This window comes from Lagopus leucura, unplaced genomic scaffold, assembly GCF_019238085.1.
Source record: "Lagopus leucura isolate 7727_CA_CO unplaced genomic scaffold, USGS_WTPT01 Super-Scaffold_100045, whole genome shotgun sequence".
Classification (NCBI taxonomy): domain Eukaryota; kingdom Metazoa; phylum Chordata; class Aves; order Galliformes; family Phasianidae; genus Lagopus; species Lagopus leucura.
The window spans coordinates 758267-785632 of NW_024962292.1; the positions used below are offsets into that span (position 1 = coordinate 758267).

Sequence of the window (27366 nt, forward strand, 5' to 3'; positions counted from 1 at the left end):
AGTGGTGATAATCTTAACAGGAAATGCTATGGTGATTACAGGAAAGTCAGACCCTTCTTAAAGATTTTAGCACCATCCTGTGGAGAATGAGGTCCCTTCTCTGAAAATCAAAGGTGCTCTAAAATCGACTGTTGCCCATCTCCAGAGACGTGCTGAACAGTTCCCATCTTTACACTGAATTTCTTGTGCTTTCCTCTATTTGGGTTATCACACTGGGGAGAAGGAGAAAGCACTCTTTCCTGGCATCCAAGCATGGTGGTGTTGCTCAGAATGTTGCTCAGAAGTGCTCAGAATGTGAAGGACAGCTGAGTTTCCTCTGCTCATTGCTGTAAAACTCACAAAGCACTGTACTGAGATTCTTCTCTTCTGCAGGAAGTATTTATCATCAACATAACAGATTTTTATGTACAGATACGTAGGGAGAGTTTATTTCAACCTCTCTACCAGCGTCCTAAATAGTTTTCCTTGTGCATAGGCATAAAAATAAATGTTTTATGTTTATGATAATGGTATAATAGGCCAAAATAATAGAAAAAGAAAGAAAAAAAAAAACGCCCTTCTTTATCAGTAATTTCAAATGTTGCAGACCTGCCATAAACAGAGAGCTGCAGGAAACAAGGAGGGAGCACAGCTATCTTCACACAAGCTCGTATGCAAGAAAAAATCTTAATAAATAAATAACACAAGATGTGTGCTTCAGAAAGGCTTGCAAATCAAATTATTTTCTTTACTTTTAAGGTCAGCACTGCAGAAAGCAATAATCCTGAAGATTAAAACGTTCAAAAATCAAACAGGGGCTAGTCCTCAGGATAAAAGCGGAGATACAGCTTCAATCACTTTAAAACTACCTGAAACTGGGAGACTTAGCTCCAAAAACAGCAGCAGGCAGTGGGGGCTGGCTGGGGGAACTGCACTGCAATCAGCAAACAGGGAGGCAGCCCCGGCTGTGTGCCCAGATGCTAATCTAGTGCTGACCTGAGCGATGCTGCCTTGTAAATCTACTTTTCTCCACACAGACAGATTCTAGTTGCAGGGTTTCACATTTCCTGATTTCTAGGAAGCCAACACTTGATGACTTGGATGGGTTTTTGTGTTGGTTTTTTTTTTTTTTTTTTTTTTTCTTCTCTCTGATTTTTATCATTTTTTGCCTCCCACTCCTTCTTGCCTTCCCTTGCTTGCTCCGAAGTCTTGGCGATGCACGAGAACGTGTTGAAATGCCCCACGCCAGGCTGCACAGGACAGGGTCACGTCAACAGCAACCGCAACACGCACAGGAGGTACCATCTTCCATTGCTGCACAGCCCCAGGGTCACCACGTTTATTCCTACATTACAGCTGTCACTTTTGGAGGTGCTGTAAGCGGAGTGAGTGAAGAAGGGATGATCCTAATGGATGAGATGGCTGTAACGGTCTTGTCCAATCTTAATGGTTCTGTGATAAGGCAAAGAATAATACAGGACAGCAGGATAGAGCAGTGATTTCAGGTTGGGTGTCAGGAAAACAATTGTTCTTAGAAAAAATAGCCAGGCATTGACATAGGCTGCCCAGGGAAGTGGTGGAGTTGCCGTCCCTGGGGGTGTTCAAAACGAGAGTAGATGTTGCATTGAGTGACATGGTTTAGTGGTATGGTGGTAATGAGTTGATGGTTGGGCTAGATGGTCTTAGAGGCCTTTCCAACCTTAATGATTCTATGACTGGGCAGTGGGGCAAAGCAATGTTGTGGGTGCAGGTAGAGGAGATGTGAAGCAGAGCGTGCCCACACCCAGTGATGTTTGTGCTTGGTGGTGTGGCAGTTTGAAGGCTTTCTGGGGATTTCCACAATATTTAGGCTGCCATTAGTCTGCAGTGCAGGTGATGTGGGAGTTTAGATGCTGCTGCTGTGGGACTTCAGCTCAGATGGGGTCAGGAGGGGACAGGTTGGGCACTTGATGTTTGGCTGCTTTGCTGCTGGCCAAGACTGATGGTAAATTAGGATAATACTAACACGGAAAACCTTAAAGGCAAATGTTTTTCTCATGGGTTCAGTGTAGCTCTGAGACTCTGGAGCAAGTGAAGATTTCCACGTACGTTCCTCACACTCTACTTTTTTTTTCTCTTTTTCTTTTAACTCACAGTTTATCTGGGTGCCCCATTGCTGCTGCTGAAAAATTAGCCAAATCACATGAAAAGCAACAAACCCAGTCTGGTGATCCTTCAAAGCCCAGCTCCAACTCTGACCGGATCCTCAGGTATGTGGGGTGGGAAGCAGAACTGCAGCAGCAGCCTGCTTGCTCCTGCTGTATCCTGATACTGCTGAGTCCTGTTATTATGATCATAAGTCTCGCCAAGGTGGGGAGATATTTAATTGATGATCCCAGGGAGGGCACTGAGGACAATGAATTGCTTCTGTAGCATCAATTAATGCTGAGGCTACAGGCCAAAGGGTTTTAGCAGTGCAGCAGAAGGCATTTGTGCCGATAGCACCGCAATGCAAACTGCAGGAGAATTATGGCTATTATATTAGCATTATAAGTAGGGTGGGCTCAAGGAGGGGGAGGAGGAGATTTAGGCTACATATAAATCACTCAGTCGTCATTTTGTGCAAGTCCATCCGCTTTCCTTCCTTAGCTATGCTCATTGCCAAAGCGCTCACATCTATTTTGTTATTTCGCCCATCTTTCTCTTCCTGGGAGAAAGGGCTGTCTTGCAGTAAGGATGTCCCTGATAGATTCCTGCTTTCGTAGCCGATGTGATTCATGAGGCTACAGATGGATTGTAATATGGTTAGTTATTTTGCAATGAGAGGAGGAGGAGAGGAACGGCAGCACTTCCACCGAGCCACCGAGGTGTGATTAATTTATTTATTTGCTCCCCAGGACTGCTGAACACCCCGGTGCACAGAGCTTGGTGCTTTGCAAAGGAAGGCCATTTAGGGTGATTACTTATTTATTTGCAGCAGAGCCCGCGATGGGCACAGCGTGCTCTGAGCGCGTCACGAGGATGCTCCATGCTCCAAGGAGCTCCCGCTCCGGGGACTCACTGGTGGAAAGAGGTCACGGGAAGGAGAATAACAATGGGCCATTTATATACAATTTATATGCAAGACAAATTGATTCATGATAGGCAACCCAGCAGAAGCAGGGCTTGAAGAGGGACTCTGCAGGCAAGGAGAGGTTTGGTCGGTGTGGCCATGCATTGAGCTCACCGCTGCTGCAGATCTGCAGCACAAACTGAATCCCTGCACCTGTGTGCTGTCCTTTGTCATGGCACCCATAGGAGAGTGGCACCTGAGTGTGATGCCACTGGAAAAGGACTGCCACGCTGCAGCAACCTGCAAGAGTATTTTGCATGAGATGGACACCTTAGCTTTTGGTGTAAAAAGAAGTTTAAAAGGGTGGGCAGGAAAAAAAAAAAAAACATGAAAAAAATGAAAAAGGAATCCAAGAGTCCCAAAGCAGGTGCAGACTTGCTGAGGGAGAACAAAAGTCATCGTCAACTCTTCTCTAACAGCCCTTGGGGACAAGGTGCAGCTGCATGTTCCCATCACATCAGTTCCCTCCCAGCAGCCCCTGCTGTGAGCTCCCAAGAAAAAGAAAAATCATTGGTGCTCGTTGTTTTGTCCTCAGGCCTATGTGCTTTGTGAAGCAGCTGGAGATCCCTCAGTACGGAAGTTACCGGCCCAACATGGTCCCAGCCACCCCCCGGGCCAACCTGGCCAAGGAGCTGGAGAAGTACTCCAAGGTCACCTTCGATTATGCAAGTTTTGATGCTCAGGTTTTTGGCAAACGCATGCTTGCCCCAAAGATTCAGACTAGCGAAACCTCACCTAAAGCCTTTAAATGTAAGTTGGGCACAGGGAAGGGCTGGGTTTTGTGTTCTCTTTCTTTCTTGGCATGCCACGTGCCATGGGCTGACGAGTGAATCACTTTGGGGAGGAAGGGCTGAGCCCGAATGGGAGGAGAAATGGGTCCCCCATGACATATCCCTTTGGTGGGGAGAGGGGCACATGGAGAGCTTGGTCTTGGGGAGAGCTTGGGGGTTGGATTTGGTGGTGTCTTGAGGTCCCTTCCAACCCCTGCAATTCTGAGATTCAGCTTTGAGAAGAATCATGTTGAGCAGTGGGAACATTAATCTGAGCCACGTCTGTAGGTGGGATAAGTTACACAGTTGTCTTCAGTCTGTCCCCACTGCTTTGCAGTTCATATCTATTGATCTGTCTTTTCTCATCTCGCTAAATGGATTATAGTTTTCCTCTCTTCCATCTTCTGTATGACCCATTCCACCCATTTGTCTTCCTGGCCGTGTTCTGCTCCCCGATCGATCACCTGCTCCTCACTGAGCTCACAGTGCTGCTCACAGTGCTGGGCAATGGGAGGGCAGGTGAAAATGCAATGATCAGATGAACCCTCTGAGCCTGGGGTTCCTAGGAGAAGGAGAGCAGCACCAAGAGCCAGACTGCCCCAGCCTGGTTCTGTCAGACCCGTGTTTAATTTCCCCTTTCCTCTGACTCCAAATGTGCTCCTGAAGGCATCTTCCCGGGGAAGAGAAAAAATAAAGATTTAGGAGCTCCGTTTGCAGAAGTCAGCAGCCTCCAGAGGGCTTTCTGTCTGGCTAATCCCACTTCCACAATCCTGTTTAATCCTGATGCAGCTGCTCTCTAAAAAGTGCTCGTGTACTTGAAAGCATCCCGGTTGTTGCACTACAATGGAAGCTGCCTTTATTACAGTACTAAATCTGTAAAGGATCAGACAATGAAATTGGATGGAGGCCAGAGAGCACAACTGCCACTGTCATCCTGGGTTAGGTCTGATGGAAAAGTAATTTGTTTCCCAGAGCAAGTGATTCTCTTGCTGAATAGATTGTGTTATTTGCAATATTAGCGAAGAATTTTCAGGGTAATTGTACTGACAAAAATAATTCCAGCAGACCCACTAGGATAATCCTTCCTATTTTTTCTCATCACTTATTTTACTAATTTGCTGATTGCGAGTCTATTAGCGGTAGAAATACTTACGAAATGGAAAAGCATCACTGAGCCTACGGTGTGAAATTGAAATTGGCATCTCCCAATCCTGGATACTGTGGGGTCGGGCTGGCAAACACCCGCGCCCCACTGTAAAGACACGGATTAAACAGGACTGAAAAACAAGCTGCCCTACACAAGAATAACCATTCGGGCAAGTTTCCAATGAGTTAATCAAAGCGACAAGATGAATATGATTGCCAATCATAGCGGGGGAGTCTGTTCCTTTCGCTGAGAACTTATTTTAAAGTGATCATCATCCAGAGGGATTTACACTCCCCTGCATGTGTGTGCATAACTCCCATTAATGTCAATACGCATTATGTACGCACACAATGAGGAAGGGAGCGCTCCTTGGCAGATCAGCTTTTTATCATGCCTTATATTCTGGGTTTGTGGTGACAATCGTGAAGTTGCTTTGCTCTGCCAAGCTCGTCCTGCAGCTTTGTCCCTGCTGGGATGAGCCATACAAGTCTTGTTGAAGGGGCTGCGTGTTTTCCCCTCAAAACATGCCCAGTGAAATTAATTAAGAATTTTAAAATGCTGCTGATTGAGTCAGAATATGGCCCTGTGATGGGTCGAAAGCAGACAATCCCATTTGCACCCACTGAAGCTGCTGACTTCTGCAAACTCCGGCTGGCTCACAGCCCTTCCAAATGGGCCCAGTTTCAAGATGAGGGCAAGTTTTAGCATGGATTAAACCTTAGGCAAATTTTAGTGTGGATTAGCCATCGAGTATGAATAGAGCACAGCACCTCCTGGATCGCACTGCTGTGTGCTGTGATATACAGCACTGGTGTGGTGTAGTGACCATGTGCAGAGGAGCAATAAATCCTGTTATTCAGACATATTTAAATGACAAATCAGCTGTCGCGAAATTCGTATTTCACTGCTGTCATCATCAGAAGCTCATATTTCATGGCCACGGTTTTGCTATGAATGTAATTTTTTATCCTAAAGTGTTCAAATGTGCTACAAGAAATCTGCTGCAAGTCATCTCTGTGGATAAGTTATGAACAGACGGAGAGCCAGGAAGCTTCTCTGAGCTTTCTCCTTTGACACCTTCCACCGAGGGGTAGCTTTAATGAAGAAAAGTGCTGAGTTCTGTGGGACTTGATGGCAGATCTACTTAATGAATTGACTTTTCCCACCGAGAACCTTCACACAGGATCCTGGCCACAGCCAGCACCTCCCTAGCAATTAAATAGCCCATGGATTGGTAATAAACGCAGTTTGCCACTGGAACTGCTGACATCTTCGCTTCATCAGTCTGACTTAACACCTTGCTTTGCCTGTGCCAGACCTACATTAGCTTTCTGTTGTTCCTTCTCTTTTTATTCCAGCCAAACCTTTTCCAAAGGCCTCTTCCCCCAGCCACAGCCCCTCCAGCAGTTACGTGAAGAGCACTTCATCTTCCTCCACAGGCTTTGACTACTCCCACGACGCTGAGGCTGCTCACATGGCTGCCACTGCCATCCTCAACCTCTCCACACGCTGTTGGGAAATGCCGGAGAATCTCAGCACCAAGCAGCAAGAGGCACCCAGCAAGGTGAGCAGGGTTGGGACTGGAAGCTTTAGATGGGAGAAATACCCTTTTTTTTTTTTTCTTTCTTCTTTTCCAACTCCCCCCCTTTCATTTTGACGTTTAAATAGAGAGGAAAGGAGGACATTATTGCATATTGCCCTTTCCCTTCCAATGTGCTTTGGGTGATGAGCTATTTGGAGGAGGTAACTGTGGCTCTTAGAATCACAAGGATTCTTTGATGTATTAGGATGTTCAGGAGATGCATTGTGGTTCAAATTATCCATCTAAGATGGGTTTCAGTTGCTCACTGCTCAGTGTCTGATGTCATTTTAGATTTCCCAGTTGCATCAGGGGAGCATGGGTTTTCCTGAGGTCCTGTGTCCCATGCTCAGCCTTGGGCAGATTTCTTTGATGCCATGGGACATCTTACATGGCTCTAGATGCCTGTGTTCAGGCAACTGAGACAAAATGCTTCGTTGCTTTTAGGAGAGGGGTGTGTCTGCATGGCACATTTCTGAAAATCTTTATGAAAGAGCATCCCTTCCCATTCAGTTCCTTCTAAGTGACTGCAGAAAAGACAGGCAATGAATAACTTGCTCCCTAGCTCCCCCGTGACAAATGGGGGCAAGATCCCCTTAGGGAATTTCTGGCAGCTGCTAACGTTGGGCACATTTCCAACTTTTCAGTCCATGGACATTGAGGTGGATGAAAATGGGACTCTGGATTTGAGTATGAACAAGAACCGCAAGCGGGAGAGCACATTTCCCAGCAGCAGCAGCTGCAGCAGTAGTCCCAGTGTGAAGTCCCCAGATGTGTCCCAGCGCCAAAACAGCACCAGTACCACGAGCAGCACCATGACCTCCCCCCAGTCCAGCCAGACCTCCCGCCAGGATGAATGGGATGGACCCATTGACTACACTAAACCAAACCGTCAGCGGGAAGAAGAGCCAGAAGAGGTGAGAGGTGGCTCTGGATGTTTAAGTTCCAAATCTCAGTGGAGGGATAAATTTCATATTTGTTTGGACTGTTGTCCTGTTTTTCCCAGCACCCCTACTTTGTCATTTAGTCTCTTGGCTGGGGTGCAGATGGAGGCAGGTCCTGCTGGGGATAAGTCTGAGTCCATCTGCAAGACCGTGGCAAAGCCAAGTGTAAGCCCTGTACAGATACGCTTTGAACATTTCTCCTACAAAAAAGGGAAATCACTGTCTGTTTGATCTCCAGATGATGACCAAGGTGCTTGCAGGCCTCAGGAGTGCTGGCAGTGCCGCCTTAACTCTGAGCTGGGGTGAACCTGGGGTCCTTTCCTACTGCAGCTCACAGCAACGGGCACCACTGCAACCACTTCTGGCTGTTCTCTTGCAGTCAGAGCCTGCAGCCCACTCTTTTGCCTCCTCGGAAGCTGATGAGCAAGAAGTGTCAGAGGAAAACTTTGAAGAACGAAAATATCCAGGGGAAGTTACCTTAACTAACTTCAAGCTTAAATTCCTCTCTAAGGACATCAAGAAAGAGCTGCTCACGTAAGCCCTGCCTTCTTGTCTCTTTTTCCTATGTTATAAAAGCACATCCTCAGTGACAGCCAGGCTGGTAGCAGACAAAATTTGTCAACAGATACACTGTAAGAATTAGAAGCATAGCTGCCTTTCTTGCTGTGATTGTTCTGATTTCATCTTAGGGTTTCAAATGAAAGCTTAAAGGGAAACCCTACTTTCATACAACTTCTGATCCTTGAGATGAAATCCACTCCTTACGGTCCTGAGACTCTGCAGTGCTGCAGGGCAGTTCCTACGGAGTTCTGTGCTCTCAGGATTCACAGCTACAGCTGTGCAAACTGCTTTGCAGGGCCCGTTCTCCATGGTATTTTCCTCTAGGAGCATTTCTGGCACAGTGGAGGAGCCTTTCCAAGGTCCCAACCTCTTGCTTTGGGACACCGAGTGATGCTGTGAAGCTAAAAGCATCCAAAGGAGCTCAGCACCTTCCCACTGTCCTTCCAGGTGCCTCGTTGGAAAGGCAGGGCTTGTTGGGTTAATGTAGAGCAGTGAGTCACATCACCGTGATACTGCAGGGCCGCAAAATGTGAACTCTGGCTACAGCAGGATTGCTGTCATGCTGCATTATACATTGGAGAGGTCTTATCTGAACTACTGTGTGTGTATTCATGGCTTTGGATGGGGAGAAAATAGGCCCAGGTCTTTATTAGATGACACGATGCTCTGCATCCCTGCTGATCCCCCACAGTCATGGTCCGTGTTTAGAGCTGCAGTGTGGATTTGTCCCTGCTGTCATGGCTGCTGGGATCAGTCTGGAGGCTGTGGAGCTGAGTTCTCCCCTCCCAGTGGATCTGCCGTGCCTGGGCCTCTTTCCTGCAGCCTGACCTTCCTATATGCTAAACAGGGGAGAGCTGGTGAGCCTCATTTTGCTGACCTTATACAATGCTGCTCATTACTTGGCTATGCGAGCAGGAGGCTGATGGAAGAGTGTGGCCAGGCAAGGAAGAGATCCACAGGGGCAAAGCAGTTGTTTCCCTAAATTAGCAAAGCACAAACCAGCTGTCCTATGCAAAACTCTCAAGGCTTTTTGGAAACTCAGCAATGATGTGAATAGCAATTCTTGAGGTAGAACCTTGAAGACCTGCAGTGCTTTTAGTTGTATTATGAAGGGCAAGAAATTTCTTCCCTGGAATAAATAAATGGTATCATGGCCAACCCTGAGCTGTCTCTCCTCATTTAGTACCATTGCTCCTCTCTGACCCGAGAGCTGTAACGAATGATCTGTAGCTAAGCCAGGAGCTACCTGTGTCTGATTGAAGCTCAGTGTCTTATGCCGTCCCTGGTGGGTTGTGAATGTGCCATCTCTCAGCCCTCCCATTGGCAAAGAGTGGGTACCAACAGCACTGAGAGCCCAAGTGTTTCAAACACTTTCTTCACATTTACCACATTTTTTTTCTATTAAAACTGTGAAGAATCATGAACTTCTGGGAGCAAAAAAGGGAAAGAGCTGGTGTATTTGCCTGTGAACAGGACCAAAGGCAAGGACATTCCAATGCAGATACCAAGGAGGGCTCGCATTCTGGGGTGAATTAATCCCTTTCCAGCACTTACATCTGTGTTGTTGTTGTTGCCCAGTTGCCCTACCCCAGGCTGTGATGGCAGTGGACACATCACGGGAAACTATGCCTCTCACCGCAGGTGGGTTCACCTTTTTCCGCAGTTCAAACTCTAAATACAACTTTAGTTTTTAGTATATTGTTTGACCATGTGGACAATTTGGTTCTGTTTCCTCCCCACGTTCTGTTACCCTTCTCCATCCCCACGCCCCTGCCCTTTTTCTTTTTCTTTTTTTCTTTTCTTTTCTTTTTTTTTTTTTTGGCTTATCCAGATATTCCATCTCTTCTCTTTCAGCCTTTCTGGTTGTCCTCTTGCTGACAAGAGCCTCAGAAACCTCATGGCTGCCCACTCTGCTGACCTCAAGTATGTTTGCGCTCAACTTGGAACTCCTTTTTTTGCTTTCCTCCCCTCTCCCTTATTTTTTTTTTTCTTCTCTATATACCTTCCCTGTTCCCACTTTGTGCTCTGCTTTTGCTATTTTATCCCCTCTTTTCTTCCTTCAAAACTGATCAGAGTCTGGCTGTGAGGAGCTCTGGTGGAGCCTAGCTGTCATATTGATTAGATGGTGGCATGTGGGAAGGGTTTTTTGGGGAGAAGGTATCACAGGGCAACTCAGAAATAACCCAGACCCCTGACAGGCTCTGTTGGATAAAAATAAGCTAATTTATTTTTCATTTGGTGTCTTTTGCCCAGCTCTCGTTCCCTAAATTTGTGCCATCATCCTTCCTATTATCATTTTTGTACGACTCTCAAATAATCTGAAGCCAGGGTAAAGGCACAACGCTTTAGTACTGGGTACAGACACAGGTGGGAAAATACTGCCAGGTCGTAGCAAAAAGAACCCTTTCAAAGAACAAGGTGTGCTAGTTTTGTGCTATGCTGTAAGGGCTGCTGGGGATCCGGTGGCAGAGATTTGCATTCATTGCCATGGGAGTACGATTGGCGGGGCAGTGGGACAAGCACACGGTGCTTGATGAGGCAGGATCCGGAGCAGATGTAAATGGGAAGAGCTGTGCACACGTCTGTTAATGGGTAGCAAAAGGCTCGTGGACACCTGAATGTCTTCGTTGCCAGTTCTGCTCTGGAAGGGAGCAATCCAGGCTTGGTGTTGACTTTCAGATGTGTTTCTCCTAATCCTGTTTTCAGCTTTATTTCCAATGCTCCTCGTTTTCAAGAGCTCCCCTGCTACCCAGGGGAATTTCCCAACTGCTCCCTTAGTTTGCCTTCCCTTAAGGAAGCTTTAATAGGAATTGTATTAAAAATCAATGGGGGGACCCGAGCCTTCTCCACCCAACCCACATCTCTGGGGGAAAAGTGAGTGTTTTTTCAGCATCCCTGCCACACACACAGCCTGTCTTTGTAGGCTAATTTTCCTCTTAGCTTCCTGCTTTGCTGAATCCAAATTTAGGATTATTTCAATGGTGAGATATTCATAACCATAATTGAGAAGAACTCTACTGAGAGCAAAAGCTCACGAGGGGCATAGACAAAATAAGTCCTGTGTCCTGTATTCAGTGGGTGACACTAAAATTAAATGATGTCCAGAATGACGCATCCCCCTGTGCCCTTGGGCATGTGATAGTAGTGTTTTGCTACCAAAGTACTGCATAAATCAGGCAACTCCTGGCCAAAACAAAGCTTTTCAGTGTTATTTTCCAATATTGTTCTCTTTCTTTATCCTGGTGAGGACGGAGGCACAGAGAAAGAGAAAGGGATTTGGAGATATTGCAGATATCACACTCAGAGCTTTTCCACAATTTCAGATAAGGCCACGTTCAGCATTTTTATTGTAAGTTGTATTCCAGGGGTTAATATCCCTGATTAAAAAAAAAAAACCAACAAAACAACAACAACAAAACCCCCCAAAAAGCTCCAGGCTGAAACAGGCAATAAGAGGTCTCTATCGGAATGATTTGTCTCCAGATAATTAAAAATAAAAATCAAATCACTTTTTTTTTTCCCCCCACCTTTTTAAAAAGTCCTGAAAGGCAAAAGGAGTTTGGTGTTGGTGTTTTCATCATTTCATCCCAGCCCGAAGCTAGAACAGCAAAGAATGATTTTGATTCCTTCTCTACTTTGTATATAACAGGGAAACGCTCTCCTCTCTGATTATCAGATGAGTTAGGGGACTTTTACCCTCACCCTGCTGCTTCTGCACCAGTCCTGAGTCTGAGCAGTCTCTCATAGCCCCTCGTGTTGTTGCCCGGATCAAGCATTGAGCACGTTACCTTTCACACACGCACTGGCCTTGCAGGCAGCTCTGCTGCCACCCCACTGCCCATCGGGTCTCTGATGCCCAGAGGCACTGAACATCTTCCAACCAGTGCTGCCAAGCCAGGCAGAGGCAGCCTTATAATTGAGGATCAAGAAAGTGAGGACACAAAACATCCCCCTGAGAACAAGGGGCCTTTGCAAACTCGAGGCAGCAGCTCAGCCTCCCCTGCCCCTCCATCTCCATGTGCTTGACTCGAGCAGCGCTGGCTAATTGGCAGCCTGGGACTGTGGCCCCAGCGAGGGCTCCTTGCTTCTCTTGCTGGTCCCCATGACAACTTTTATGCCTCACCTACAGCGTTTGGAGCAGGTCTTTGTGCTTGTGGCACTTCACAGCCCCTCACCTTCCTCGCTTCCGTGGCTGTAATGATGCAGTGCTCAGCTCACACTATTATCTTCGCTCCTGCTCCGCGGTGTGCAAGCTTTTGTGCTGGGCTGTGTGATCACAGAAGCGTTCTTCTAGGCTTGGCCTTCATTCATGTTGCTGAGCACTGGATGCTTACTTCCAAACCCATGATTGTGGATGCAGTGGATGGGAAGGGACCTGAGGTCCCCTTCAGAGTCCCCATCCCTAACCCACAGTGTCACAGTGAGGTTATGGTCGCCTTTTTTTCCTTTTTCCTTTTTTGCTTTCCAGCACTGATGAGTTTGGGGCTCTGAGTTCCCTTCTGGGGTGCCTTCAGTGAACTTTGCCTTCCCACATCACCCAAACCCAAAGTGACCCTGGGGAAGACGCCTATGTGGCCAGGCTATCCATGGTTGAAGGATATTTCGGGGGTATTTTGCCTATGCTCATATCCAGCCCAGTCTCACAGGATGGCATTGGTCATCTCCCTTCATCTTTCTTGAGAAGATAGGCATTGCCCTGGAGGCCTTTTCTTGCCTCCTTTATTATCATTGCTCTTCAAGGTGGGGACACATCCAGGATTCGCATCCCTCCCCACATCCTCATTCCTCCCCACTCTTCACCTCTGATGCCCAAACCCATCAGCACAGGGACAGCAGTGCTGTGGCCATTGCAGCACAGCTGCTGTTCCTGTGGAGGGAGAAGGGGCAGGGAGGAACCCTGCTTTGTTCTGTGGGTGACCCCCAGCTCACGGCAGCCTCCTTTCATCCACAGGTGCCCTACTCCTGGCTGTGACGGCTCTGGTCACATAACAGGAAATTATGCATCACACAGAAGGTAAGATCTTCTCTTAAATTATTTTCTCTTTCTTTATTTTTTTTTTTTCCCCTTTTTTAATTTCTTTCTGTCTTTTTCTTTTTCCTCCCCCTGCAGTGGGCAGAGTTGTAAAGTTCTGAATAAAACATTAATGTTACTGACAACTGAAGCCTATTTTCATCTCTTTAATCTGACTTTTTTCCTTTTTTTGATGTTTCCAGCCTCTGATTAGAAGCTCCCTTCAATAGAATAAAAGACAAAGGGTCAGATTTTAGCTGATGCAATGTTCCTGTTAATAACGCTACCTATTTATGACTTCTATTATCACTTTATAGCATTAATAGCGGAGATCTGAGCCTTCTGTTTCAACAATTCCATTAAACATTGCAGGCTGTTAGCAGATATCTTCTTATCTAGGCACCGTTAATTACTGTCCATCTCCTCAAATACACATATTTTTTTCTCCTGACTTCTCCTCGTGATGTGAAGCTGCAAAACGAGAGAGATCAAAACCGCGTGCGAAATTCGGGGGAAGCTGATGAGGTGGGGGCCCTGCCAGTCAGACAGCCCTTTCTTCTCTTTTCAAACACAGTCTGTCAGGCTGCCCTCGTGCCAAGAAAAGCGGGATCAAGATAACCCCGACCAAGGATGACAAAGAGGACCCGGAGCTGATGAAGTAAGTGCGGACAAAGAGAAAATCAGCGGTGTTGCAAATGAGGGTAAAAAACCCACAGTTGGGTGAAATGCTGGAGGCTTTCAGGGTGGCAGTGGGCACATGAGGGGTGCTGGCATGGGTAGGGTCAGGGCTTGGTTGCCCCACATAAAATGTGCTTCGTACAGCCTTGGCTACTGCTGAATATTCCGAGCTGGAGAAAGGAGCTTTGAGAAGCGGATGATATTTGAGCCATCTGCTCTGTTCTCGCTCCTCTGTCTCCAGGAAGGAAAGCTTCCGAGCTAAATGAACTGTGTGATAATTAGCAGGAGTTAGCGGAGTTTATTAAAAATTAAGCGACCTACTTGAGAATCTGCACGAAAAAAAAAAAAAACCTTTTGGACTCACATAGTCCTGAATTGCTGGTGGTGTTGCGATGCCATTTTGTGACACAGTAAAGGAAAGAAAAAGCAGTGAGTGCAGCTGTGCAACTGTTGGCTGTTGGGCTTTTTTTTTTCAACTGATGGTTGAGGGTGCACCAAGCAGCTCCTCCTGCTTTGCAAGTGATCACTTCTCAGTGCAAAGGAGCTTGCAAAGGAGCTCTTACACGATTTGCTTGCTACAGCGCAGCTGATGCTTGCACAAGAATGCTTCCCACAAAACCGATGTTCTTCCCAGTGCTTGGGGCTGTGCTCGATGCTTGAAAGCTAACAACAGGAAGGAATGTGCTGGAGCATCATTAGGGATGGGATTTTTGGATCTCAGAACAACCCGAATGGCCTCACTGTGGTTCTGCTCCTCTGCTTGCAGAGGAATTCACAAGGACTGAACGTCCTGATGTGCTGCAGAACAAGCAGCAGCCCATGGTCCTCTGCTAGTCCCAGAATGAGCAGCAGCTCCTCTGAGATGTGCAGAACAACTCAGATTCCTTTGCTGCCCATCAGTTTATAGCAGGCTGGTGCTTTGTCTCCAGCAGCAAGGTGTGCACTGCGCACATCCATGCAAGGATGCATTGAGGAGCTTTGCCTCCAAATCCATTCCTCTGCTCCGAGTGGCGCTTGAAGCCCATCTGAGTTTTGCACAGTGCCACCAAGGAGAATGTCATTCAGTCCCCATTGTTTTGCTGCTCATCCTTCCAGTAATTTGCTATAGATGTGGTAGAACAGAGCACCTCAACCTTCAGCCCAGCCCTGGCACCAAGTGGAGGCATCCGCACTTCCCTAATTGATCAAGTGCTGCTGCTGCTTCTGTTAAATAATAATAATAAAAGTAAAATTTTTTTAAAAATGTCCAAGCCAGCTGTTTTGCACAATAAGGCTCTGGTTTATTTTTTAACAATGAAAGTGTAATGAAAGTTAAATTAACAGTGTAAAATATGGAACGGTCAGGCCATAATGGCTACATGCTAAATGCTGGGGTTTGTTTCCCTCTCTCTCTCTCTCTCTCTTATTTTTTCCTCTCCTTTTCCTCCTGAGGATTCAGTAATTTGCTCGTGATCATATAAAAGCAATGATGTTATGAATTTACTGAGGATCCTGCTGGCAGGGATATTATAAGTGAATTGTGCTGCATTTGCAGCTGATTAAAATCGAGATCAGCATTTTTCAAATTATCTTGGGAAAATAATGGGTGTGCGGCTCCCCCTTCTGCTGTCAGCTCCTTTTTGCACGAAATATAAACAGTGAAAGGAATCACTGCTGTGGTGAAACAGAGCTTGTGATTTCCAGGAGCGCTCAATGGATATTTTGCTGGGGTAAATCGAAGTCTCTAATTGCTTTCAAGCTGAGGACAAGGGGTTATTTTTTCCATTTCTTACCTTTTTATAGGGTAACCTCCCTCGAGTAATAAACTTTTAAGTGTATTTATAATTGACTAGCATCTTTAAACAAGTGCAAGACACAGCAGAAACCGTAATAGACAGTCAAGACTCTGCTGAATGGCCGAATTCACTCCGCGTGCCATTAAGTGGGGAGTTAGCAAGTGAGCTGTGCCAATTAATACTGCTCGTGTCAGCGCTGCCCCAACACCTCCAGCACCATTTTCCTGGCCTCAATTGGCACTGGGTGCATGGGACGGGCAGCAATTCCTGCTGCTGCCCAACCAGGAGCACGTGGTTTGCTGCCAATGTGTTTGGTGTGAGGGGATCATCCTTGGGGTGCTGCCGGGATCCCCAAAACAACAGTTATTTACTATCTGTCTTAAGGTGTGGAGACATCATAGCAGCTGCTTTTTGGGTGTTTTTCTGTGAGTGTGGCAGTGGTGTGATGCCCGCTGGTTGTCTTTGGTTCTTTTTAGGGGAATGGCGTAGCTCCTAATTTCCCATCTGCTTCCCATATCCATTGCTGCAAAAACAGCACTTCTATTCCCTGAGGGCCTTTTTCCATTACATATTTGTTGGAAGTAACTAAATATCTCTATCCCTGCCTGCTGGTTTTTGACTTGAAAGCACCTCTCCTTGTGCACCATGCAGCTCCTACCCCACAGCACCAGTGGGTGTGGGGTGGCACTGAGCAGCTCAGCCCAGAGTGCTGAGCCCCAGCTGTGACAGAGCTCATCGCCATTGTTTCATTGCCATTCCTAATCTCTAGCCACAAGAATAACATAGAGACTAATGAGTCCCACAGACTCTTAAAACTTGTGTGAAGAGATGTCCCAGCTGATGCAAAGTGGTGTGACCTCCATCGGTGAAACATCCACCAAACAAAGTCATAGAACCATTAAGGATGGAAGGTATCTAAGATTCCTAAGGTCAACATCAGCCCACCCCACCCTGCCCACTGACCACGTCCCTCAGTGCCACATCTCCACAATTCTTGAACATCTCTGGGGACAGTGAGTGGAGCTGATGCCACTGAGCACCGGGAGCTGCTGGTCTGCAGAAATGCTGTTTGCAAAGAGCGGGAGGCAGCGTGAGGGGTGCGAAGGTGTCACAAATCACACCTCTGAATTCCCCAGGAGCAGCGGGGAAGGGGAGCAGGGCTGAGCATCGCAGCAGTGCTGTGGGGCTGGGAAGGGGCGGGAGCCTGAGTGGGATGTGTTCACTTCCACTCCTGAAATATGGGCACAGAGCCCTGGAGCTCCGCTGCGCCCATGTGTGCTGAAAGATGGGGAAGGATGGCATTGCCCCCAGTGTGAGAGGCTGCATTCCCATCCGTATCGTCCATATCGTGTTGAGGGACATGGTTTAGTGGGAGCTATTGGGAATAGGTGAACGGTTGGACTGGATGATCTTTTAGGTCTTTTCCAACCTTGGTGATTCTATGATTCTATGACAGTGACCCCAACGCCTCCCTGGGCAGTTTGTGCCAAAGTTTGTGCCATCGCTGTTCTTCCAGAGAAAAAACATTTCCGAATACACGGTCTGAACCTCCTCTGGTGCGACATGAAGCCATCACCTCTCACCTCTCATCCTGTTGCTGTTACCTGGTCACAGAGGCTGACCCCCACCTCACTGCAACCTGCATTCAGGGAGCTGTAGAGAGCAATACATTCTCCCCTGAGCATCCTTTTTTCCAGACTGAAGTCTGGGTGGCATCCCCAAGTATGAACACTTGCTTTCCTGCTTTCCTCTTTCCTGCTCATCCCTAATATCACTCCATCCCTTTTCACACCTCTCCTATAATTTCTTGTATTCCTTGTGCTCAGGTGTCCGGTTCCTGGCTGCGTTGGTCTTGGGCACATCAGTGGTAAATATGCCTCCCACCGCAGTGCATCGGGCTGCCCCCTGGCTGCCCGAAGGCAGAAGGAAGGATCCCTCAATGGCTCCACGTTTTCCTGGAAATCGCTGAAAAACGAAGGCCCAACCTGCCCTACCCCAGGCTGTGATGGATCCGGCCATGCCAATGGGAGCTTCCTCACTCATAGGAGGTAAATAATTACAGGATCATTAAGGGTTGGGAAAGACCTTCAAGATCACCAAGCCCAACCATTGACCCATCACCAACATACCTTCTATGTCCCTCAGTGCCACTTCTTCACTGTGCTTGAACACCTTCAGGGGATGGTGACCCCACCACCTCCCTGGGCAGCCTGTGCCAGCGCATCACCGCTCTTTCAGAGAAGTTTTTCCTAATATTCAACCTTGGGATCACCCTAAGTGTGGCAGTTTTGGAGTAAATGTACTCTGAGCATCATTCCACTCTCGATGAAAGCTGGGTAACTGGTGCTTTTAATGCTGCCCTCAGTCAGGTTGCTCTAAGGGCTGTATTTTCTGCATGGGATGAAAACACTTAGATGTTTTAACTTTGAAGTAGTGAAATATGAATTGGACAAAATCATGAAAAGCAGTAATGTAGTGTCCTTCCATTAGCACGCCGGAGCAGTTCTTCAACAGCCAAAATGGGAGTTTGATGCCCAATCCATCCAGACTCATTTCACCTTCCTCACCTGTCATGCCCTCTCTTTTAGAAAATAACACTTTTTCTTTTTTAATCTTTGCTCAGAGAAAATTGCTCTTGCTTTATAAATGAGGACCTTTGTGGCATTATTCATAAAGCAATTTCCTCTGCACCATAAAAAGCTTTTAGAAGAACTATCTCACAGCATGAACTCCACCAAATGGTACACGCTCTTGTTGGGAACATAAGCACCTATAAATACAGAGAGTTTATGAAACCCATTTTTACTTGTTTTTCAGTTTGTCAGGGTGCCCAAGAGCTACTTTTGCTGGGAAGAAAGGAAAACTCTCAGGGGATGAAATTCTCAACACAAAGTTCAAGACCAGTGATGGTAAGGATTTTCACTCATTTTATTTGGCACTTGTGTTGGGGTATTGAGCCCACTGGCATCTCTTTGTAGACTGAAATCTTTGGATCTACTAGCAAATTCTGTGTTACAAGCACCCATTTTTTTTGATTGCCTGGGTACTGAAATAGTGAAATGGCGCTGAAATTTGAGTATTGGTTTTATTATTTTTTTTTGTCCCCTCAAATATTCTCTGGCATTTTCACAAATCCCTTTCAGACATTCAGTTATTTTCATCTATTCAAGACTTCTAATCCCAAAGATATTTCTGGATCTGGAGCTGTGTTAGCGATGGCACTTTGCATTTCTAGTGCTATCACTGAGAGATTTTGGTATTAGATAAGGTTCACGCATTTTACCTGAATACTTACATAATTTGGAAGATATAAATACCTGTGCTTTTCTAGAAACGTTCCCTTATTTTATTAGCACTGTAGCTTCTAATGGAGATATGCTTTTATTTTTTTTATGATGTCTTCCCTACTTGAGAGCAAACAGAGCAAACTTGAGTTATTAGGGTGGCCAACTTTGCAGGGCACATGAATGCTCTGGGCTCCAACTGCAGGACTCTTGTTCACTTTTGCATTTACAAATTGACCTACAAAGTATAACTATAGTTAATTTTTTAAAACAACAACAACAAAACATTAAAAAGAGAGCAAGATGTGCATTCTGTATTGAGGATGTGAAAGCAAAGGTGAGGACTTGGTGAGCTGCCATGCTTAGCCAAAACCAGAGGCTGACCGCCTGTCACTTTCCCTTCCACAGTTCTAGAGAACGATGAGGAGATCAAGCAGCTGAACAAGGAGATCAGCGAGCTGAACGAGTCCAACTCGGAGATGGAAGCAGCCATGGTGAAGCTCCAGTCGCAGGTTTGTGCCTTTGAGCACGTGCCCAAGCTCCCAGCAGAGTGCTGACGGGTTTGTAACCCCACGTGTTCTTTGCTCTGCAGATCTCCAGCATGGAGAAGAACCTGAAGAACATTGAGGAGGAAAACAAGATCATCGAGGAGCAAAACGAAGCCCTGTTCCTGGAGCTCTCAGGGTTGAGCCAGGCTCTAATCCAAAGTCTTGCCAATATCCGCCTTCCGCACATGGTAAGAAACTTGGGCAGTGCTCAGCCCCAGTTGGTGCCATCAGGGGAGCCATGCAAGATCTGGCTTATGATAAGGCTCACACACAATTAAAGAGCAGCAGAATTTCTCTATACACACCTACCTGTGCTTTATAAAATCCGTGCTTTTGCCTTATCTCGAAGCTTGCATTGTTATCTCCCTTTTGTTGTCGTTTTCTGCTGATCTCCCTTTGTATCTATGATTCTGTCTCATTACATCTGGGAGTAATATCACAAAATAGGAAACTTTATCAAGGGCACCCAGAGCCTTTTAGGCTAAGACAGCACAAGCAGAGATCAGGAGGGACTGGATTTCAACGTCAGAAAGATCTTACAGCTCCCATTATTATGCAGGTAGTTTCGATTCAGTTTTGAATAGCTGGCAGCCAAAGAATAGCATTCTTAAAGAGAGTGTATTTTGTTTAATTTAACAAGGTCTAACAGCCCACAGCATGTTACCATAGAGTTACTGCAAAATGAAAAGGCTGCATTAAAATAGTAAAACCACAAAAGGGTATTAATTACCTTCCCTCTATTCCCAGGAATGTAATTACTGTTGTCAAAAACAGGTGTGTGCAGGGGGGCTGCGTGCTGGTTTGGAAGCTGTCCTCTTACAAGTAATAGCGGCCATCACGATGATCAAGAGGAACAAGCTTTTGATTTCTTTTTTTTCTGCTGTCATTTTTTTTTTTTTTTTTGGGAATCCTTTTCATAGAGGTTGGTATTTAAATTCAGGCTGCTTGGAGATGTGCCATGCTCCAGCAGAGCAGTTTTGGACACTATTCACCCAGCTGCTTGACTGGCACAAAACGGCTCACTGAGTGCTTTTATTTTTTGTAAAGTATTTGACGCGTAAAGGTCAAAAAAATTGTTCAGCAAATATTTTTTCAAGGTTTCAGGCATTTCAGGATTAAATAAGGCCCATGAGACACGTATGCTCATTTTTATCCTGGTCTTTTTCTTCTTCCTCGTTTCCTTTTTCCCTGCTAACTCTGAGACAGATGTTTGCTAGGTTTCAATGATGCCCCTCTAAAGCAGAGTGCAGACATTGAGCCTGAGGTGCTGGCTCTTGCCCTACCCTCGCCTTTCATTTCCCCCATGATGCTCCAGCACTCCCTGCCACCTCTTGTCCTCTAACTTTTCATTTCCACGCCTCAGTCCACCCTCCAGTCAAACTGCCTGCACACACTTAACCTGATGCTGTTGATAGTTCCGCGTGGCCAATGCATAAAATCAAGCAGCCAGTGAAGATTCTGCTGGATGAAGGTTGCACGGTGAGATTCTTTATGTGCAACACCATGCACAAAGAACCTCTGATGTTGAGACCTTCGGCTGTTGGCACAGTTAGTTGGAAAGAAACACCTCAGAGAGCGGTGAGGCACTGGCACAGGCTGCACAGAAAAGCTGTGGATGCCCCATCCCTGGAGGTGTTCAAGGCCAGGCTGGATGGAGAGCTGGGCAGCCTGATCTGGTGGAAGGCAACCTGCCCACAGCAGGGTGTTGGAAGTAGATGATCTTTAAGGTCCCTTCCAACCAAAGCCATCCTATGATTCTCTCCCTGCTCTACTACTAACTCTTCTGTTTGGCTTTTCTGACTGCAGGAGCCCATTAGTGAGCAGAACTTCGATGCGTACGTGAACACACTGACTGACATGTACACCAACCAGGAGTGCTACCAGAACCCAGAGAACAAGGACCTGCTGGAGAGCATCAAGCAAGCCGTCAAGGGCATCCAAGTTTAGTGCTCTGCGATGGGGATGGGTGGGCGAGCTGACTGTAAGGTGGAACTTTCCCTCCAAGTATTCAGGTTTACAAGTTATAAAACTTGTTTAATGAATGAAAAACAAAAAGCAAAGCAAAACAAAACAAAACAAAAAAAAACAAAAACCAACAAACACACAAGGACCAAAATGTAACCAAGAGGCCATTTCTGAGACGTGGAACTGATCGAACTCAGTGTTCTCGTTTACTTAACTTTGGACCTTCTTGAGAAAAGTGGGATTTTTCTACCTGGATCATGAGGTAGACCAGGATGGAAGGTCAAATTCTCCATGGGCTGTGGGGCTTGGCAGCTGGTGAAAGAGCAGGCGTCTCTCCTGAGTTGCCATGCTTTTGCAGACTTGCTCCAAGGGTTAAAATGTTACAAGAACAGGGTTTTGTCTGATCCAAGACTAGCGTATGACTGGCTTAAACCCTCATGTTGTCTATGGTCGTATGTCCAGATTACCTACTCACCCATGAATTATGTTATATGTTGCTATAAGTGCTGGAGCTGCAAGCTACCTGTAAATCTGAACCTGTGCTGGGCCTCCCAACCCCAGGTTTTCAGATATCCACTGGGCATGGGAACTCTTTAAGTATTATAAAGTAGCTTATTTTTATTTTCTGAAAGAAATCTGAAGAGCAGTTCTGGATCTCCAGTGGAAAGCGCAATGGAAAAAAGGTTCTCAGGGAAGCTTTTGGAGTTTGCAACTACAGTATTCCTTTGTCTGTCTTAAATATGAGAATAGCTATTATGAATAGGCCAATACCAGATATTTCATACAGAAGAATTCTTAATGTGTCATGGTCCGGTGTTTATGATTTTTTGGAAGTCTGTTTGATGACGGTTCTGGTTCTTTTCATTATTGTGATCATCCTTACAGTGGCGCAGTACTGCCAGTCCAGAGATCATACATCAATGCCAGAGAACGTTTGAGATTGCGATGAACTAAAAAAAAAAGAAGCAAACAAACAAACAAAAAAACCAACAGAAAGAGATGCTAATTGATGGCCAGCAAAGTGCTTACCTAACATGAATCAGTGGTTGATTTCTTGCAGATATCCACAGGGTGATGGGTTTTTCTTGGTTTGGTGTTCTACGTTTTGTGCAAAATCACAGCACAAGCACCATTCTGGAGGAAAAAAAAAAAAGAAAAAAGTGTTCAGGTATTGGATATTCTTCCAAAGAAGCGTTCTGCAAGCTTGGTACACGCAAACCTCCTGGTGGAGTGAAGGCGACCCAAGGAAATGAAGGGCAGCAACTCCTTTGGGGTCTCAACGTAGGTGTGTTCGCTTCCTGCATGGCTCCTGGCAGCAGTGGGGAGGATTTGGGTGGCCGATGCTAAAGGGAAAGATGTGGTGTCATTTTGAGCCCAATTCTGCAGATATTTAGGGTGTAATCCGTGATTTGAAGAGGTCAGTGGGGAGCTTCCCACCGACTACAGCAGGCATTGCACCGGGAGCAGCGTGGCGCGGGTTGGTTCCTGCTGGGAAGTGCCATGCTGAGCCATTTGCAGGATCAGGCTCCATGAGTTCACCCATTTTAGAACCCATTCCAAGTGCAAAAATACGAAAGAAAGGGAAAAATAAATAAAAAAAAAAATAATAATTTGAGGTGTTAAAAACACAATGTTCTTAAGATGTAAATAGAGTCCAAATTGATTGTGACTGCAATTCACTTAGTATTTAAAAGTAGAGAAATTGCACTTCCTGGAAGAAAGAGAGGGGGGAAAAAAAAAAAAAAAAAAAAAAAGTAGTTAGTTTAATTATCCTGTAAATTATTTAATTTTGGCAAGATGTATGTAATTTATATTTACAACACCTTATGTTAACTTTTTTATTTATTTAACTTTTTTATTTATTAATTTTATACTTACTTTAAACTGGACACCGCACCATTGAAAAAAAAAAAAAACAACCACGAAGATAAAAGAAGCAAAAATTAAAACTTTTGAGCATAAAAAAGGACATTCCCCAAAAAATTAAAAAAAAAAAAAAGAAGAAAAAAAAAGAAGAGAGAGAGAAACTTCTATCTACGACTCCTACTTGTAATTTTGATGCAACCAAGTTATTTTTTATATATTTTGTTATTTATTCTTTTAACGATGGGAATTTTTTTAAAGATATTTTATAACTGAGACCTTTTGATAATTTTTTGGTTTGTTTTTTTGCCGGGGATGGGGCACCAGGGGAAGAGAGACTTTGTCAGTTTTTCTTTTCTTTTTCGGTCGTATCGTTTCAGGCACTGATAACAGGAAATGAGAATTCTGTATTTATTATTTATTTAATATTTAAGTGGGGGGGGGGGTGAGAAAAATGAACTGTGCTCTTGTTGTATATTTATTTTGTTGTTTGTGTGTCGGTTACGTGATGACTGAGTACTTGTTTATGTGAAGGAATACTGTTAATATTTAAATAATAAAGAGTCAATTGAAAGTTATAGCAGGCTACATGTTATTCTGTGAAAACGAATACTGTGATCTACTTTCCTCAGGAAATGCATTTTGCAGACAGAACTTCCTTATGTACTGGCAGGGTTGTTTCATAATAAAACCCAGTTCTGTTTGTGACTTTAGTTCCTATGGTCTTTCTTTGAGCCGCTGCCAATGTCCCCAACATGTCCCCCCATGGAGCTATGGTGCTAAGCAAGGAGCTGCCATTGGCAGGGCAGCACGCACGCTTTCACCTTCTGGATTTACTAAACAAATTACAAATGTTAATCTTGGAGATTTAGCTGGGAAAGATGCTGGGAATTGGTTCTTCCTCTGACTGGGTTTAGTGGGCATGTTGAGGATGGGTTGGCGATTGGACTTGGTGGTCTTAGAGGTCTTTTCCAACCTTAACGATTCCCTCACGTCTGTTTTCCTGGCTGCAACGCTCTCAGGTTGTCCTGCTCAAATTGCAGAGCTTCTTCACGGCAGGAAGTTTTCTTCTGCAGCTGTAGCAATGGAGGGAATTCATCACCGCTCGCTTTGCTGGAGATGGCATTCTGAAGCCACCACAGTTTTGGTTTAGCTTTGCTAGAACTGGAGCTTCCAAGGTGAAATAAGGTAACTCACACGAAGGCCGCTTGGAGCTGAGGGAGATGGGTTAAACGGGAATTTTACGTAGATCTATCATTGAGAAATTAATTTCTCTTATTAACGGGGCTGAAACTTCCTGGTGTCCCTGGGGGAGGCACAAGTGCTGCAGATCATGGGGGAGGAGGTAGCCTTGCTGCCATGGCACAGAAATGAAAACATGGAGTAAAATGGGGGCAGAAGGGTGAGACTGCAGCCAGAAACCCTCAGAGCGAACTTCTGGGGTCAAAGAGGATTCTTGAAAGTCTTTCCTTTGACACACACACAGCCACGGGTGTTCACTGGCAGTTTTTTTTCTCTCTGTCGAGCATCTGTAAGCTGCAAGCTCTGGAGGGCCCTTTCTAGGGCTGAATGACTGGCAGAGCTTAGGATAGGCTCATGGGGATGGTGGAGGAGAGGACGTGCCCTCTGGAGCTGCAGGGATGCTTCTGCTTCATGCGGGTGGATTTGTAGGGTGGCGGAGGAGAGGATGTCCTTCCTGGAGCTTTGCAGGGCGTGGGACAGAGCTCGTAGGTTAACAGCAATTAACTCTGCAAGGTGCAATAGAGCATGTTTCCCAAGGGCAAGGTCTCTTTGAGGTTTTGCTGGACACCTCGTGTAGCTTATGGGATCCAATCCCCTTCACAAATGGCTGCATATCTTAAATGGGGGAAGCACGCAGACTCGTGAGATGGTTCATCCAAACTGACTGGCATAGTTTATTTCTGAAGGGCGCATCATTGGGGGGGAGGGGGAGGTTGATAGACTTTGCATCACCGAACAGTTCATTGTGCCAATATTTGATTATGATGATAGAGCTAACAGGCATGCTTACTTGTCCTTTCCTAACGAATTGGCTGTGCTGCATAATAGAGCGGTTAGATTCATGTTAAATTGCAGCTTTGGGAGCCATCACTGTGAGATGTTATCTTCTCTGAACTGGCGTCCTTTATTGCAGGGAAGGGAATTGAATGGGTTTAAGATGGTACACTGTAAGTTTATAGGTGTGCTTAGGAGAGCTCTTCAGCCTCCTCCAGCAAGTGGAGAGTGAGAGCTGGGCGGCAGAGAAGAGCAAGGATTTCACTTCAAGGATGCAAGAGGAAAGATACTTGTGTTTGGTTATTTCTATAAATCATTGGTTGTTGTATAAATCATTGATCAATGTGCGTGTCATTTGGCCTTGCCGGACACCACTGTTTATTGTTAAAAGCTGCTAATGACATATCCCTCCATCCTTCTGCTCAAGTGGTGCCTTCCATTTGCCAGCGTTCACTCAGCTGCTCCTGGAGAGCCACGGGCTGCAATGAGGGTTTGCAGGTGGGAGCAGAGAGGAGTTTCTTTGCCAGCCTTGTTCTTTCTTTCTGATTGTCTTCCTTCTTCTCATAGAGCTCCTCTGGTGATGTCTCAGGGCTGGGTCACTCTCGCTGTAGGGATACCTCCTTCTCCATTTGGTTCTCTACTGGGGGCAGAAAGCAACCATGCTCTATAGAGTTGCCATTTGGCACTGAATTCACTCCTCAGCTCTAGAAGATGGAGGTGAGATGAGATCAGGGAGAAACTCAGTGTGCTGGGGAGGCAGTAGGAAGGGCTCTGCCCTGCACTTGTTAATGTACTTGCTTCTCCAACACTTTTATGAGAAGATATATCCTGAAACGACCTTCCACTTTGTGCAGAAGGGCTCGTGGGACCAGGGCTGTGTTCTTCAGACAAATAGCTCTCGTTATTCCAGGTGCCTTCATCCCCTTCTTTCAATGGGATGAATAAATCTCCAATTGTTGTAAAAATGGTAGTATCAGATTTAAAGACGTTTTCATCCCTGTCGACCAGGAAGTACAACAACCATTAAAGTCTGCATTCATTTATATAACTGCAGCACTCTTTTGTTTGAATGTCAGTGGTAATCTGGGATGCTCTGCAGAACAGTGAGTCACAAAGGGACAGAGGAAGGACATGCGATCTGCTTGAGCTCCAAGGCCAGCACCAAGGCTCAGAGCACACCAGGAGGAGCCTGGCCACACTGACGTTTGATGTCTGACCCCACAGCCCATATGGAAGCCAGGATGTGCCAAAGCTTATCTCTTCATCTTTCTATTCACAGTGAGTCCTGGGATCCACCCAGCTAACATAAGTAATGACCAACCATTGACTTAAACAGGGGCTAACCTGGACTTTGCTCCAGCTCAATGGCACTGGCCTCAGGGGATTTTGGCCTGAGACTCATCCAGCACAAGCCCAAGGATCAGCTCCTTAGAGTTTGCCATTTGCCAGAGGACTCCTTGGGCTTCAGAATTTCATAATCTAGCCCAACCACGCTGAGAGTGTTTAGCAATTAAATAACATAAATCCAGAAGCTAGATTAATAAACAGTCTAGGCTGTCTAGAGTAGTCTGCAGTATGGAGAGAGAAAACTGTAAAACCTTTATTACTGGCTTGGAGATGAAGTCATTAATGTAATAACTACATGTTGCTTTCTTCTTACAGTTGTTAGCAGTCTGGAGGTTACAGAAGATTAGGTGAGAAACTCACTGCCTCCTGCCGAGAGGAGGCTTTCCCATGAAAGCCAGAGCCCAGCTCCCATCTGTCACCCCATTACATTTGGAGGTGGTGAATATATTACCGTGCTGCAAACAAAACCAAATTTCTGCTGGCCACATGGCAACCCTCCACGAAATTTAATGAGGACGCTGTCCTTTGTGTGCTGGGCCAATTCCAACAGCTGTAGAGATGAAGGCAGGAAGATCTTGGCTGTCTCTAACAGTAGTGATGACTTCGAGCACCAAAGCTTTGCTGCCTGAGATCCTGTGACACCAACAGCAATGTCAGTGCCTCCCTTCCCTCTGATTTCTCAGTGGGTCTTCACTTTTTCAGGAGAGGGAACAAGAGCATTATTTTGGTCCCTGCTGTGATCTGATATTGGGGAGCTTCCAGAACTTGAACATCAGCAGCCTCTTTAGAGTGATTGTGGATGGAGCCC

The 27366-nt window shown here is 45.8% G+C and overlaps 1 protein-coding gene across 1 annotated transcript in view; it reads left to right on the plus strand.

Moving 5' to 3' along the window:
• The window catches only part of MYT1 (myelin transcription factor 1), a 55009-nt gene extending 33695 nt beyond the window's left edge, over window positions 1–21314 (plus strand). Inside the window, exons 9-23 of the mRNA XM_042884706.1 lie at window positions 1187–1277; window positions 2115–2228; window positions 3606–3820; window positions 6427–6551; window positions 7214–7483; window positions 7890–8044; window positions 9650–9712; window positions 9926–9994; window positions 13023–13085; window positions 13657–13740; window positions 17362–17583; window positions 18353–18444; window positions 19228–19331; window positions 19412–19555; window positions 21174–21314. Coding sequence (XP_042740640.1) covers window positions 1187–1277; window positions 2115–2228; window positions 3606–3820; window positions 6427–6551; window positions 7214–7483; window positions 7890–8044; window positions 9650–9712; window positions 9926–9994; window positions 13023–13085; window positions 13657–13740; window positions 17362–17583; window positions 18353–18444; window positions 19228–19331; window positions 19412–19555; window positions 21174–21314 — 1952 coding nt within the window. The remainder of the gene's footprint in view (window positions 1–1186; window positions 1278–2114; window positions 2229–3605; window positions 3821–6426; window positions 6552–7213; window positions 7484–7889; window positions 8045–9649; window positions 9713–9925; window positions 9995–13022; window positions 13086–13656; window positions 13741–17361; window positions 17584–18352; window positions 18445–19227; window positions 19332–19411; window positions 19556–21173) is intronic.
• The last annotated feature ends 6052 nt before the right edge of the window (window positions 21315–27366 follow it).